General features: G+C 41.7%; 1 protein-coding gene across 2 annotated transcripts in view; it reads left to right on the top strand.

The window, feature by feature from the left end:
* The window catches only part of cnot4b (CCR4-NOT transcription complex, subunit 4b), a 58,753-nt gene that overhangs the window by 25,507 nt on the left and 17,154 nt on the right, over positions 1-16,092 (top strand). For both annotated transcript variants that reach the window (XM_070992158.1, XM_070992159.1), the window contains exons 4-11: positions 3,858-3,944; positions 4,077-4,178; positions 5,672-5,797; positions 7,560-7,684; positions 8,012-8,215; positions 8,963-9,020; positions 9,298-9,553; positions 10,704-11,252. In XM_070992158.1, the coding sequence (XP_070848259.1) occupies positions 3,858-3,944; positions 4,077-4,178; positions 5,672-5,797; positions 7,560-7,684; positions 8,012-8,215; positions 8,963-9,020; positions 9,298-9,553; positions 10,704-11,252 (1,507 nt within the window). The remainder of the gene's footprint in view (positions 1-3,857; positions 3,945-4,076; positions 4,179-5,671; positions 5,798-7,559; positions 7,685-8,011; positions 8,216-8,962; positions 9,021-9,297; positions 9,554-10,703; positions 11,253-16,092) is intronic.

Raw genomic sequence — 16,092 nt, 5'->3', positions numbered from 1 at the left:
ACACACACACACACACACACACACACACACGATAAAAGAAGTATTGTACCAGTTTGATGTTGACTCTTGATTTTTACAAAAACTGTAGTCACAGCTACTAGAATAAGCATTAAATAAATGGGATGTAATTCTGCTGCAGCAGTTCAGTCTGCCAACACCTCCCACACTCAAGTTCATACTGTTCATACTATTTAGGGAGAGTCTACAAGAATAGGTTTACATGTTTTAATCTTCAAAGAACATTGTTTTTCTCATACTGTACATTGTTGCAGCACCACTATTCACCCTCTGTCTGAAACATTCCGTTTTAGCTCCTGTCTCTTTAAGCTCCCCTGCCTGATAAGCCCTGTCTACTCTGAAAGGTCAGCTCACACAAGCCTGAGCAGGCACCCACCACGTTTCTACATTAGCTCTGCCAGTGTTTTTGCAATCAGGGAATCACTGTATCAGTATCATCAGAGTATAGCTGCACTTCCACCCTGAATGTCACCAAATAACCCCGTCTAAACCAAAAATTTCATTGCAGGAACTGAGTAGGTTCCAGCAGGAATCTTCTCCGTATTACTGTGAACACACACACACACACACACACACACACACACACACACACACACACACACACACACACACACACACACACACACACACACACTCACTCTCTCTATGCATACTGCCAAGACTGAGCAGAATTTTAATCCAGAGACCTACCGTCCAGTTTAGAGTATTAACATCAACACAAACACTTCCTCTGGACTAAAACTGTTTATGTTCAATAGATGAGTCATTTTCGGAGGAATAATGTACAGAAAAGTGTCTTTCGTTTGCACAGTTCCAATGGCAAGGCAAGGCAAATTTATTTGTACAGCACAATTCATACACCAGGCAATTCAAAATGCTTTACAGAAGCATAAAAATACATTAAAATCGTACATTTCAAAGAATGAGGCAAAGAAAGGAAGAAATTAGAAGAGAATAGAAAAAATAAAAATAAAATAAAATAAAATACATTTAAAGGAATACTAAAAAAAAGTAACCAGTAAAAGAGAATGGAACTGATTGTCCCCCGTTTTTCTCCCCTTCACAGAAAAAGTTTTAGGTTTCATACTTCCATCTTCCAGTTGATCTTAGTCCAGTGGTCTCAAACCTGACCGAATAATCTGACAGCCACTGTCCAGGTTGTTGAGCTGATCAACTTTCCCTCTCATGTCGTTCATACCTATCACATTGCTCTTCATGTAATGCTTCTTTTGATTGTGTTCCTGAAGAAAAGCAGCTCATCTCCTTCCATCTCAGACGCAGTGCCAGGCCCATCACAAAGACCATCACAACCTGGCCTGACAACGCACTCTACAGGCTGCAGGACTGCTTCACAGAGACTGACTGGGACCTGTTCGAACACCAGGAGTTGGAAACATTCACTGGAACGGTACTGGACTATATCAAGTTCTGTATCGGAAATGTGACTGTGGAGGCGTTAAAAAAGCCAAGACGGACCATAGGAGGAGGATAGAGTCCCACCTGTCCAGCAACAACACACGGGCGGTGTGGCAGGGCATCAGTGACATCACTAACTTTAGAGGCTGTCCTACTACAACATCAGGGGACCAGAATGTGGCGCTGGCAGAGGAGCTAAACTGCTTCTTTGCCCGCTTTGAAACATCACAGCAACACTCATCAGCCTCCGCCCTGCCCTCCCCCCCTTCCAGTCCCTGCACCCCCACACTCACTGTCAGGGAGCATGAGGTCAGACGGGTGCTCCTGGAAGTGAACCCCAAGAAGGCTGCTGGCCCAGATGGAGTTCCGGGTAAGGTGCTCAAGACGTGTGCCCCTCAGCTCACCCCCATCTTCACCAGGATCTTCAATCTCTCCCTGGCCCAGGCAGTCATCCCACCATGTCTGAAATCCGCCACAATCATCCCGGTACCAAAGAAGGCCCCCACCACCAGCCTGAATGACTACCGCCCTGTGGCACTCACCCAAGTAATCATGAAGTGCTTCGAGAGATTGGTCCTCCAGTACATCAGGGACTATCTACCCTCACACTTCGACCCATACCAGTTTGCATATCGGGCAAACAGATCCACCGAAGGCGCCATTGCTGTAGCCCTCCGCTCAGTGCTGTCACACCTGGAGCAGCAGCAGAGCTACGTCCGTATGCTCTTTGTGGATTACAGTTCAGCCTTCAATACAATAATTCCGGACATTCTCATCACCAAACTCACCACGCTCGGCCTCCCCCCTCTCACATGCGCCTGGATAAGAGACTTCCTTACAGACCGGCCCCAGACAGTGAGACTCGGCCCCCACCTTTCCTCCACACGGACACTGAGCACCGGCTCCCCACAGGGCTGCGTGCTGAGTCCCCTCCTGTACTGTCTCTACATCCACGATTGCAGCCCGGCCGACAACAACAACCTGATCGTCAAGTTTGCTGACGACACCACAGTGGTCGGGCTCATCAAGGGGGGTGACGAGACAGCCTACAGGGAGGAGGTCCTGAGGTTGGCAGCCTGGTGTTCAGGAAACAACCTGGCTCTGAACACCAAAAAAACCAAGGAGATCATTGTCAGTTTTAGGAGGCTCAACACCGACCCAGCCCCACTATACATCAACGGCGAGCGTGTGGAGAGGGTCCACACCTTCCGGTTCCTCGGCGTCCTCATCACCTCTGACATCTCTTGGTCTGAAAACACCACTGCAATCATTAAGAAGGCGCAGCAGCGGCTTCACCTCCTGAGAGTTCTCAAGAAATTCAACCTGAACCGCTCCCTGCTGCTGACTTTCTACCGCTCGTCTGTTGAGAGCCTACTGACTTACTGCATCACAGTGTGGTATGGCAACTGCACGGTGGCTGACAGAAATAGGCTTCAGAGGGTCGTTAAAACAGCCCAGAAAATCATCGGCTGCCCTCTCCCCTCCCTGATGGACATCTACTCGTCCCGCTGTCTCACCAGAGCAAATAATATCATCAAGGACAGTTCCCACCCTGGCTCCACCCTCTTTGACCTGCTGCCCTCAGGAAGACGTTACAGGTGCATCGGGTCCAAAACAAACAGACTCAAGAACAGTTTCTTTCCCAAAGCCATCACCACTCTGAACTCACATATGCACTGACATCAATCCCCTGGTCTACCTCTATCACAAATGTGCAATACTCCCTATTGGAGAATACAATATGCTATGCTGTGCATTATATTGTACTGTGTACATAACTTGCTTCTTTTTATTTTGCTTCTCTTACTTTTAATATTATTGTGTATTTATTGTATTTATTGCACCTTTTGCACTGAAGGAGCTGCTCTGAATTTCATTATACAGGGTATAATGACAATAAAGGCATTCTATTCTATTCTATTCTATTCTATTCTATTCTATTCTATTCTATTCTATTTTTAGGTTATTTAGCCTTTATTTGAGAGCTGTGTGTAGAGACAGGAAACATTGCCCAGCTAGAACTGAACCACGGAAGTTGCACTTCTGTGGTGTGCACCCTAACAGTTAAGATCCTCCTTGCAGATGAAACAGCAGTAATAATAAAAAACTCTGGTTTCTCAAATTTTGTAGACTTGCTAGAAAATAAATAAATATTGTGTTCACATTTTTTACTTTTACAGTAGATATGTACATATTTTTGTGTGTATGTACATATATGTGTGTGTGTGTGTGTGTGTGTGTATCTATACATACACACACATACACACACATATATACATATATACATACATACATACATACATACATACATACATACATACACGCACACGCACACGCACACACACACACACACACACACACACATATATGAGATGATGATGGATTAAGATAAATGATTAAAAAGTATCTTCTGTGTGTACCAGGTACTAAAGAGGCCAGAATATTTTGGGAAGTTTGGGAAGATTCACAAAGTGGTGATCAACAACAGCACGTCATATGCTGGTTCACAGGTGAGGCCCTCCACAGCAAACAACAGGCCATAGATCGCCATAGTGTCGAAAGAGGACCTCTGTGAGGCAGCCACATTGATGAAATCAGTATTTAATGTGGGCTTTGTCTCTGTTGTCTGTGGTTTTTTCCAGGGGCCCAGTGCCAGTGCCTATGTCACATATATTCGGTCTGAAGACGCTCTCAGAGCTATCCAGTGTGTCAACAATGTAGTTGTAGATGGCAGAACACTTAAGGTAATGAACAGTCTAGAAAATATGTTCATTTTCTTTTGTTTACTTTTCTTGTCCTGTTTCTCACCAAATGCCTGAAGGAGATTTCACACACATTCAGATGTCATTGCAGCTTTTTGTTCTGTCAGAGTAGGAAAATGCAGTGTTCCCCCTTTCCATTTACACTTGCCACAGCTTTAATTTCACTTCAGATGATTTCACATGTGAAAGCAGAGAGCTGAGAAGCTGGCTGGAGCTTGAGTTCAGCTCTGAGAGGTACTTGGTAATGTTCACCATGAAGGCCAAATCACACAGACGCTTGCTGTCGCTGAGCTTCCATGTCAGGTTTCCCTGCATCTCTTTGAATTATCCCAGACAAAGTGACACTTTCCCCAGTGCTAACAGCTCTGCAGCAGCAACAAGGCACTCCCTCACAAATTCTCCTTCTGAATGAAGTTTCAGATTCATAGCTATTAGCTTGCTTAGGGCTGGGCGATAAAACGATAGCTATATGTCTCGTGATAGACACGTCCAACAACATCTACAACCGCAGCACCACCGCACAAGCAGCAGACCACCATGCAGACGTATTCATCTAAAAGGCACGAAGACATAACGGAGGCAGCTGTGGAGAAGCCAGGTTATAAACATCTCTTACACGTGCTTTTTAAAAAAAAAAAATTATTATTTTTTTTAAACACACTTGCAATAAAAATATAATTGAATAGTTCATGTATGTTTAGAGTAAGACGAGTGACTAAAGTTGTCCATATGTCTAGGCTGGTTTTATAGTTCAGTCAGTGTTACTGTGCTGTCTATCATGTTTGTCTGTTTGTTTGTGTGTTACAGATGTCAAGTCTACCTCAGTTTCTGCTATGTTTCCAAAACACTGCACATATCTGAAAACATTTTATTCAGCAGAAGGTGAATCAGCTTGTGAACTTCCTGCACTAAACCTGCAGAAAAAAAGTTCTCAGGTTTCTCTCTGTTTACATTTTTACACTTTTTTTTTACATTTATTATTTGAGTGTTTTCCATGGTTGTGTTGACATTTCCTTTCCTTTCTGCCTTGATAGCTGAGGGGATTATTATCAGAGGAAGGTTAAATTTAAAGTAAAAATGTTTAAATTGAATGTATTTTTCTCCTTGTCCTTATTTTAAATAGGTCATAAAAATATCAATAATTATCGATATCGACCAATATAAAACACTTATATCGTGATAGAGTTTTCAGCCATATCGCCCAGCCCTAAGCTCGTTCACCACAAAACTTGTGTGCGTAACATTGTCTCTGTCAGAATGTGGTCTTGTTAAAGCTGACTGTTGGGCACCCAAACCCAACAGTGTTGACTGTCCTTGCAGCTCATCCAGTTTAACATGTTTCAAGCTGTCATGATACTTGAGAGTGGCCTTCCAACATTCCCCACCCCTGATTTAGATAAAGGAGAGAGCATCTGAATTTATCGAAGGTTCACCAGTTGAATATTGAGTTATTGTTGAAAAATTGTGTTTTGCAGGCTTCCTTAGGAACCACAAAATACTGCAGTTACTTTTTAAAGAGCATGCAGTGCCCCAAACCAGACTGCATGTATCTGCATGAGCTGGGAGATGAAGCTGCCAGTTTTACAAAAGAGGAGATGCAGGTAAGTTAAGGCAGGGAAGTAGTTTATATCAGTGTTTCCCAACCACTGTGCCGTGGCACATAAGTGTGCTGTGAGAAATCATCAGGTGTGTCGTGGAAGATTTTCCAGTTTCACCTGATCGGTGCTCTAAGGCTTAGAGCAGCGTCTCCAACCACTGGGACACGGACCGGTACCATTCCAAAGGACATTTGGTGCCGGGCAGCAAAAAGAGACTGAACAAAAAATATTTTATTGATCATCAGAGTCTGAAAGAAGTTCATCCATCCATCCATTTTCTATGCCGCTTATCCTTTTCGGGGTCGCGGGGGGGCCGGAGCCTATCTCGGCTGTCAATGGGCGAGAGGCGGGGTACACCCTGGACCGGTCACCAGCCGATCGCAGGGCTCTGAAAGAAGTTTTATTTTGAAAATCAGGTGCATCCGCTCGTGCCTCTATACACATGTCAAACGCTCGTCTCGGCCACGTGATACGGTAGTAAAAAAGTAAGCCCACAAGCAAGCAAAAATAAGTAAAAAACAAACGTCTTTGGAGAACTTCTTCAGAAAGGGGAAAAGGCCAAATGATGAGACAGAAGAAGAAGAGCCTACAACTTCCAAGAAAAAGAAAGCTGCATTAAAGAGACAATATCAGCAGTCCTACTTAAAATACGGGTTTATCGCTTCAGGTGATTCTCACACACCAAGCCAGTTCTGCGTAATATGTGGCGACAGGCTCGCGAATGAGGCAATGAAGCCTTCTCATTAAAGAGAAACAAGCGCAGGGCTCTCACTAATTACACCTACATTCAGAGTAATATTGAGTTGTATTTTTGATCATTTGTTTTTATTCGTTTCTATGCCAGCCTGGCAAATTATTGCTTTACGTGAAACCAGTCCGTGGCGCAAAAAAGGTTGCGGACAGCTGGCTTGAGCGCCAATCAGGTGAAATCTTCCTGTGTGTCTTTCTTGAATTCTCTGAATTCTTGAATATCAGCTTTGTGTTCAACTAAACAGGCCCAGGTTTCACATTGAGTAAGTAAATTGAGAATAGATTTTCATTATATTTCACTAAATATACTTTTTGTGACATTATTGTGTGGTCGTGTGTCTTGATTTTTTGAATGTAAAATATGTGCCCGGGCTCAAAAAGGTTGGGAAACACTAGTTTATATTGTATACATACTGCTGTGATCAGCAGTTATCTCAAATGTCTGTTTTGGATGATAGTTCATAAAAGAACATCATAGTAATTGGACACTCCTCATAACTTCAGAACTTGTCTCACAGTCAACAAAGTCAGACATTTTCTTCAATGCCAAAGCAATGCATATGATGGTAAGGATGCAATAATTAATAAATAATAAAAATAAATAATAAATAATGCAAACCCATGAATATTGTTCTCATATACCTGGAACATTGACACTCTGCCACGACCTAAACATTTCAAGTTGCAATAAACTATGTCAACCGACTGCATTTTTAGGTAGCCCAACTCATTTCAGCAATTCTGTAATATATGACATGTCTAGCTACAGAATGTAGTAGTATACCATATGCTTGTAAATAAAGTGAATGAACGCTTAGCAAAAACTGCCACGGGCTCAAGCCAAGTGACCATTTACTGTATTGTATATTTCTTTAAGTTGCCTTAAGTTCCCTTTTTCATTCCTCACAGTATACCATTGTAGTGTTACCATAACAAACCAACTGTTGGCACTTGGTGTTTTATGTTATGTTTATATGAAAACATATCTCTCTCTAATCTGTTCTTTCGCTTCCAGGCAGGAAAACATCAAGAGTATGAGCAGAAACTCCTACAAGACCTCTACAAAATGAACCCGACCTTCCTGCAGACCACAGCTGTGTCAGGGGAAAAACCAAAGGGCAAAGCCAGCTCTCTGCAGAGGTATTGTGACACCACTGTGTCTGTCTCTGTGTTTTAATCACTGTGTCTTAGTCATTTGACATACTCTTCTTTATCCCCTCTTTGTACTTGGTAACATGCAGCATGTTATGTGATGAGATAAGATGATAATATGATTATTAATCTGATTTAATACTTTTTAATATTCAAAAATAAATACAGATAAATGCTGAGCTACAATAAACTACAAGGATTGTATGCATCAGTGTAACTTAAATTGTAAATGAAGACATGTATGCTCAGCTGGAATCCATTCAGTTGAGTTTTGACTTCGTGTGATCCCTCTTCTCTGTCTGTGTGCTGTCACAGGTCTAACAGCTCCAGTAAAGATGGCTGGCTGTCATTACAGCCGTCAGGGAGGACAACCAACGGTCTGTCATTAGACCACAGAAAGAGTCCGCCATTAGATGGCTCTGATTCTGAACACTTGACCCCTGAGGGGCCTGAACCTGACCTCAGCCTTGGCCCTGTACCGGCCCTCTCCCCTTTCTCTTCAAACTGTGACCTCACTAGGTAATCTAAAATGGTTTGAAAAATTTACAACTCTGCACAAGTTGTTTTCTTTTCTCTTGATACAGAGGCTGTTTTGGTTTTGAAGCCATTTGTAGCACTCAAATGGACTTATTGGCCCTCACTAAAATTGGCTATCAGCCAAACAGATTATAAGGAACACATTGGATTTAAATTATATATGATCAGTTCTTTATATTTATCCCAATTGCAGTGAGAACTAGGCCTTTATTTGGAATGGGCTTATTAGAGACAGGCTTTTATTCCTGTTTTCACTTACTTCCTAGTTAATGCTAACTCAAGTCTTCCAGGTTTACCTGTTGTATTGTCAGTATAGTGTATGTTTCCACAGCACTATTTTCATCAGTGCAACAACATCAGAGTCACATCATATTTTTCTGTAAAAAGAGAATGTGAGAGCAGCACAGTGGTTAGTCTGACTTGACTCTGTGTTTGAATTGATGGAATTAGTGTTGTTGAATTGTACTTTTTGCTGAATTTACCATGTGAAAAATGGTTGTTTTAGGCTACAGGTAATTTTACCCCACCTCAATGTTGTTGTTGTTCTTTTAACCTCTATTAGCAACTGGTCTTTGTTTGTGCTGGCCATGCTCACAGAATCTTTTGAGACTTCACATCTGCCTTTTATGTAACAATTTACAGTAATGATATATCGGCACTGATGCTGTTAGATGTGATTGGAACAGTCTATTGGTGGATGAATACAGTTATTATTTTTTGTCTTCACAGCCCCAGTAACAAACTGCCAGACATCATCAGTATAGGCAACGGTGAAACCTCACAACTGGTAAGAAATTGACTCATTTGATTTGCAAAAACAGAAATTTCCTAAGATTTGGTCTGATTTTATATGTGAAACTGACTGTTAGCATGCCTTGTTCCTGTTAATAGTCTTAAAACACTGAAATCCATCCTTTCTGTCTGTGATAATTGCATATTATACATTGTATTTTGTATAGAATTTTTCTGTCTTGTTCATATGTCTGTCTTGCACTTAACAGAACATCCATGAGACCGCCAAAGGATTTTAGTAACATGAGGCTCTCTTCTCTCCTGTCTTGCAGCTCCTGGGCAGTGACTCTCCATCGCCCCCCCCTGGCCTCAGTAAGCCCAGTCTGGTGGTTCCCATCAGTGTCACAGGCCACACAGTTCACTCCCCGTTTGAGGCAGCTGCAGCAGAGTCCCAGTCACTGTTCTCAGACAACAGTAACTTCAGGCATCCAAACCCACTCCCCAGCGGACTGAGTGGCTTCCCAAACTCCCCACACAACAATGCTGACTGGCTTAGTGCTCCAGAGCCACAGAGCCTCTTCAGCTCAGGTAAGCCAGATGGAGGAATAACTGACTTTTTGGGTGAAAAGAAGCAGTTTGTTTGGGTGGCCCTTTAAAAGTCTCAGATTGTCCTTAAAAATTCCATGATATAAAAGTATTAACAATACAAAATCTTCTAGATATTTGCTTTTAAGTAAGTATTCAATTGGATTACAGTAGTGACTGTTATGGTGTATCATACTAAGTTTATCACACTAAATGCAGCTCTCGCTTCAATGTGACAGACGATTCACAGTTCAATTCACTCAAGATATTTTGGACAAAGTTGGAATGAAGTGTTAATGTACAAAAATATTAAAGCTCCTTAAGCTTAAAATGTATAACAAAGTACAAAGAAAAGACAGTCTCTCAAATTATAATACAGTGGAACTTTTTACAAGTAAATGCTTGTTGAAATTAAACTAAACAATGAATAAAATATCTAGACGTCCACAAGACTTAGTGTCTACACTTAGAGAATTCTCTATTTGGTGTTTCATTGTACAATGAAATTATTTGAATGCTGGTAGCTTATCAACTTCTGATAGTTCAATGACAGTTTTTTTTTTTGTTTTTGTTTTTTTTTACAGAGAGTTGTGTGCTAGTAAGTTTTGGCCATTGCAGTGAAGAAGTCATATCAGCATGTAACTTTCCTAAAACCATCAAATGATTGATGTTACATTTCTGTTTCAGTATGGATTGAACAAATGACACATAACCAATTAATTAGTGAGCTTTAGAGGTTTTGGTTGGTGTGCTTTTGAGTCTTGGACTAGGCTAGCTTCTTCACCCTGCTTCTAGTCATTAGTTAACCTGAATTTCAGCTGTATGGACAGCAACCAACCAGTTTACAAATAAGTATAATGTTAGTTGAGTTATTCCTGCAGGGTGTTTGTATAGAAATCAGGATTAAGGTTAGTATTGGAATCAATTCAGTAAATCAGATGGAATTAGTTCCTTGTCATGCAAACGAACGGAAATACTATTCAAATGGATTAGAACCAAATACACAATTTTTCTATGTATCAATTGTAAAATAATGTCTGCTGGACCAACCTCTACTTCCCACTAAGTATGACATCTGTCGTTGGCCACACAGATGTAGAGGTAGTTAGAGCTTGCTTTGAAGCCTGCTCACTGTTCATCTGTGTGTGTGCAGATACCATCCCGGTGTCATCATCCACAGACTGGCAGGCAGCATTCGGCTTTGGCTCATCCAAACAGCAGCAGGAGGATGACCTGGGCTTTGACCCCTTTGACATCACTCGCAGGGCTCTGGCTGACCTCATAGAGAAGGAGCTCTCTGTTGAAGACAGCTTCAGCAACTCCCTGCCACCCGGCTCCTTCCTCCACAGAACTCATGGACCCCTGCTAAATCAAGGCCTTGGGCCTCCAGGAGGGCTCCGACTCCCCAATCACCTCCCACCGTCTCATCATTTCTCGCAGCATCAGCACCCTCACAGGGGAGGCTACAGTTCCTACAGCATCTCTACTCATTCTTCATCGTCATCTTCATCCTCTTGCTCCTCCACCTCCTCCTCCTCAGCATCTTGTGGATCCTGGATGGGTCCCCCCTCCTCACGCAGTAACTTTGTGCATTTGAACCACAGAGTCAGTCCAACAGTCTCCACCTCACACAACAGCTTCTTGGACTTGACAATGCTGCCAGGACATCACAATACTGGGCTTGGAGGAATCCCCATTTCAGGTAAGACTGGATCAGGGAGAGGTGGTCTGGGAGATCTGGCCTCTACAAGTATAAGAATGTCTTGTGGATTACAGGTGTAAACAATAGTTGTTGCTCAGTGCCATCTGTGTACTTCTAATCATTGCAGCATGCATATATGCATTTGTGAAGGTGAGTAGTCATGTAAAATGGGCATACAATGATATAATATAACATAAGTTTTGTTTTTTTTTGACAGTAGAGGGAGAGAGATGCATTTTTGACCTTTGCAATGAGTTTCGACATTATCTTTTAAAAAATGTATTACATTGTTTGTAGGGCTGTGCGATATGACAGTATGTATCGTATGATGAGAGAAAAACATTTCTTGTTTCATATTTTGCGCTATAGTTAATTTTGTGCCACAAATCCTACTCTTTATGGCAGTCATTTGGGCGACACTCTGTTCTTCCACGCAGCACGGATGCAGGCAGTTAACATGGCACAGAATGAGGTAATTCCAAACAGGAGAAGGACTCCAACCAGCCAAGACAGAACAAGACGCGCGTACCTAAAGAAGGGGCTACTTCTGTCACATAGACGTAGTTTAAGCATGAAATGGATATGAAATAACATTTATCAGGATAGGAAATTTTGATCATATATACCACATATACCACAGCCCTAATTGTTGTACCACCAGACTGCTTTGAAGGTATGGAGACTCGTATTCTTAGCCATGCAGAATATTCACACATAACACACCCACATCAGGATTGCCACACCCAGCACAGGGATTGTGTGCCAGCGTAAACAAGGGAACACATTCCACTGCTGTGTTATCAGACCTTATTACACGTTTACCACCATGAAACTACAAACCTTAGAGTGTTTTTGTTAGTGCCACAAAACCTCTCCAGAGTGCTGCTTTTCAAAAGGAGCAGACAATGTGTCACCAAAACTTGCACTGTTTGTATCTGTCTCAGCCTTCATGGAGCATTTCTAACAATATGCATTTCATCATAATTAGAAAATAAAAAAACAAAACAAAATACAAGTATTTTGTTCTGTAGGGTATTCAAGTCTCCTTAGCGACTGTCACTGCAGAACAAGTTAAGTGGGAGCTCAAAGAAACAACTAGTACAAGACTAAGACATTATTCTATAGCATATTAAACTGCATTGCCATGCAGGTGAACACATCTTCAGGTATTGACCACTTGGTGGCAGCACATCATTTACTTTAGCATTATTGTAACACAGTGAACAGGTTTTGCTCAAGCCGATATTGAGAAGCAGCCTGTCATCGCTATTATTCCAGTCTTTTTCTAAGCATTTTTCACATCACCAAACACAGGCCTCTACTGGTTTATATTTAACTGTCACTCAACACCTGCTCGAGGAGAAAAATACTTTCCAAAGAGCACTTCAAGTACTGAAATGATCTGATAATTATGTCTAAAAATCTGTCATTATTCATAAACTAAACCTAAAACTCCCTCAGTCAGTAAATCTCGCATATGGTTGTAGCCAGAGAATACTATCAGCTAGAACATAACTTTCTATACCTTCTCCTTGTGATTTTTGGTGTCTTTTGCTAAAGGACTAGTAGCCTTTAGTTTACTTACATTTTTTTTTTTCAGTTTCGTGGTTTATCTCTTTTTCATTTTCTTTTCTCTAAAACTACATTTTCATCAGTTGAGATATCTGATTTTTTTAGTGTTGTTCACAGGGCCTTATTTTAGGGGTTAATCACCAGTGCAAGCAGCACGCCACAGTTTGGTCTATACCTGACCTTGAAATTGCCTTTGCCTGGATGTGTCATATTTTGGTGCCTAGTGCAAGGCACACAGTATACAGGTGGGAGGAAAGGTGAAAACAGAGTGAAGTTCATTCAAATTAGGCAGGACAAAGAGAGTTGCTGGTGTTTTGGTGGAGACTGGGTCTTAGACTTTGCACTGAGAATAGACGCCTCAGAACCATGTCTGTTTCTGGCTCTTTGCTGCCAGTCTGATCATTTTTTCAACAAGAGCAAACTCAATAGACAGAAATAGAGACAATGAGCAACAATGATGGCATAATGCTTAAAATGCTAATAAAACAAATTAATTACTTACTGTCCAACCAGTAGATGTGCTTAATTCGGCATTGTTGAATGTGGTTAAAGCATGAATGCCAGTAAAGCATTCTGTATTTATCAATATGAGTAATTCTTACAGTATCTGTTGTCTACAGTTGCTTATTTCCATATGAAAAGCTTCTCCTGCACTTCATTAAATCCATGCAGCTGTCTGAAGGCTGCAGGACAGAAGGTTAATAAATATGTTGCCTCTTTTTTCACAAGTGCCACATCAGAGTGCAATCAGTGCCATTACACATGTTTACATTGATTAAATCAAATGACAGCTGGCTACCACAAAATAACCATATACATTTCAGACTGAAAGGTTATAACTGAAGCTGAGCTGAGCTGAAGAATGTGCAGAGGGTAGCTGAGAAAGAGAATCAGGGAGAGGGAAACAACTACAGGAGGAATGTGGAGGATCAGGTGGAGCAGAACAACGTCAGTGGAGTCTGAGGGGGCCTTAAAACCATCTCTGGTTACAAAGAACTCAACTACCAGCCTGTGAGGGACCGAAATTGGGTGAATGATCTCATCTCTATTTCTTCAGTAGGTTTGATCAGTCAACTTACTCTCCCATTGTCCAGTCCTCACTGCTGCAACCCCCATCATCTGCAGCCCCTACGTACTGACCCACCACCACCTACACCCCTCTTCCCACAATACTACCCACAAACAGCACACAGACCCCTGCCCCAATTTGTCGCTCACAACAGACCAGGTGGGGAAAGAACTCACGCTGCGGGTCCAAAGCAATCTTCTTAAGTCCTGTACAGACCAATTTTGCAGGATAGTTGAGCACATCTTCAACCTGAGGCTGAGGAGAGTGCCACAGCTGTGGAAAACATCCTACATGGTACCAGTGTCAAAGACTCCACACCCTAAGGACCTCAACAGCTACAGGTTCGTGACACTGACATCACATCTGATGAAGACCCTGGCTGCTCCTTGTCCATCTCTGACTTCTACTGAGACCATCAATGACCTGCTGTAGTTCACTCATCATCATTGGGATTGGGATGGATGACACTGTCAGCTACCTTTCATCTGCCAAAAGCTAGGAGCACCGTGAGAATCATGTTTACAAATCATTTTATTTCTTCAGTGCCTTCAAACCCATACACCCCGTGTCTCTGAGGGACAAGTTGGAGCACACAGGGCCAGACCACCACCTCACAACATCATGGACCACCTCATCAATTGACTACACTATGTGAAGATACAGGACTGTGAGGGAACAGTCCAGACTCGCTTCCTCTTCACTCTACGCTGCAGACTTCATGCTCAGATCCACTAACTGCCACCAGCAAAAGTTCTGTGACAACCTTGCAATCATCAGCCTCATACCCTTTGCTCCTGTAACACTGCAAATGTATCTGAAGCTAATGAGTCATGTGTGTCTCCTTCTCAACTTGCTTTTAGCAAAAAGTGGCATATCATGTTTTATTCTTTAAATGGATTACTGTGCAAATGCTGCTGTGTCATCAATAAATATCAGGTGAGTTTGGAGACACTTTCACAGTCCAATCACCGGAGACCTACTGCTTTGTGTTTGTTGTTGCATTTGTGCGATTATAGTTGTTCATGAAAGTTGTGCATGAAGGTTTGATCTTGACCTTGAAAACAACAACAAAAAAATCTTAACTAAAGGTACAGTGTGATGGCTTTCTGGAGACGGAAGAAGGAACACCGTGTGCTTAGTGCTAATATGTAGTTATTAGGTAATAGTAGCCCTTTGCTAAGCCTCATCCCTCTTATGCCAGGTTCAGACTACTCTATATTTCTGTCTGTTACAATTATAGAATCATACATTCTTACTTAACTTGGCTGAGACACATGATGGTCTACAGGTTGGTCCCTGGCCAATCATAGCCAGTAGTCTATCATGATGTGCACGATGTCGCTGGGAAGGAGGTGCTAGGGACTGCCTTCTGAGAACATGAATGTAAACAAAAAAATGGCGGTGTGTATGGATAGGCCTATAAAAGAATGACAATGCGTGACAATGTGATGGTGACCTTTGCTGTATTTCACGGTTCCCCCTCTCAGCAGCTACACCATCATTTGTCTTTTGTTTCACCACATTTGTCAAGCAGTGTCAGTTGTTGTCCTTTATGATACAGTACACAAGATAATACTATCAGTTGTCTCACCCAACACCTATTTTTGTTTCACCCTATCAAGATCAGATTTTGTTAGCTAGCTTACTAATTAACAGTAATATTGAGAGTTTAGAGAAGCATCTTCCAGAAAAGAAAAGCTCTTCATCATGCTATAGGAGCCAGGCTAAATGGTCATTTTATATAATTTTATATTTATACTACTGAATTAGTCACAAGAAAAAATGGAAGATCACTGCTATTTTGTTCCAACATAAACCTGTTTAGATGCTTACAATAGAAAAATACAGTATACTTGTGCAAGCAACACCATTTATGGTTCGTTATTTTAATTTTCAAATAGTATGTTTCACTTTGAGAATGAGACCTAACTAGTAATTTTGGCATAACATACATAATGTTACATCTGTATCAAGATAAGCTGTGGTTGCTTGGGTCTAAACTTTCCCAAATCCAATAGAGCAGGATCAAGCTACTAATGTTAGCCAAGAGTGATACAGTAGTGTCCAGTACAAGCTCCTACACAGTTGGGGAATACTACACAGTAAATGCTATCTGCCAGTCCTAGACATGGCTTTTTAGAAAACTTTTTGCCCCAGAAAGTAATGTAATTCGGTAAAGCTAAGCTCCTTCATCTTTGA

The sequence above is a fragment of the Chaetodon trifascialis genome, chromosome 22 (assembly GCF_039877785.1).
Source record: "Chaetodon trifascialis isolate fChaTrf1 chromosome 22, fChaTrf1.hap1, whole genome shotgun sequence".
NCBI classification, from domain to species: domain Eukaryota; kingdom Metazoa; phylum Chordata; class Actinopteri; order Chaetodontiformes; family Chaetodontidae; genus Chaetodon; species Chaetodon trifascialis.
This window is presented reverse-complemented; position numbering and strand designations above follow the sequence as displayed.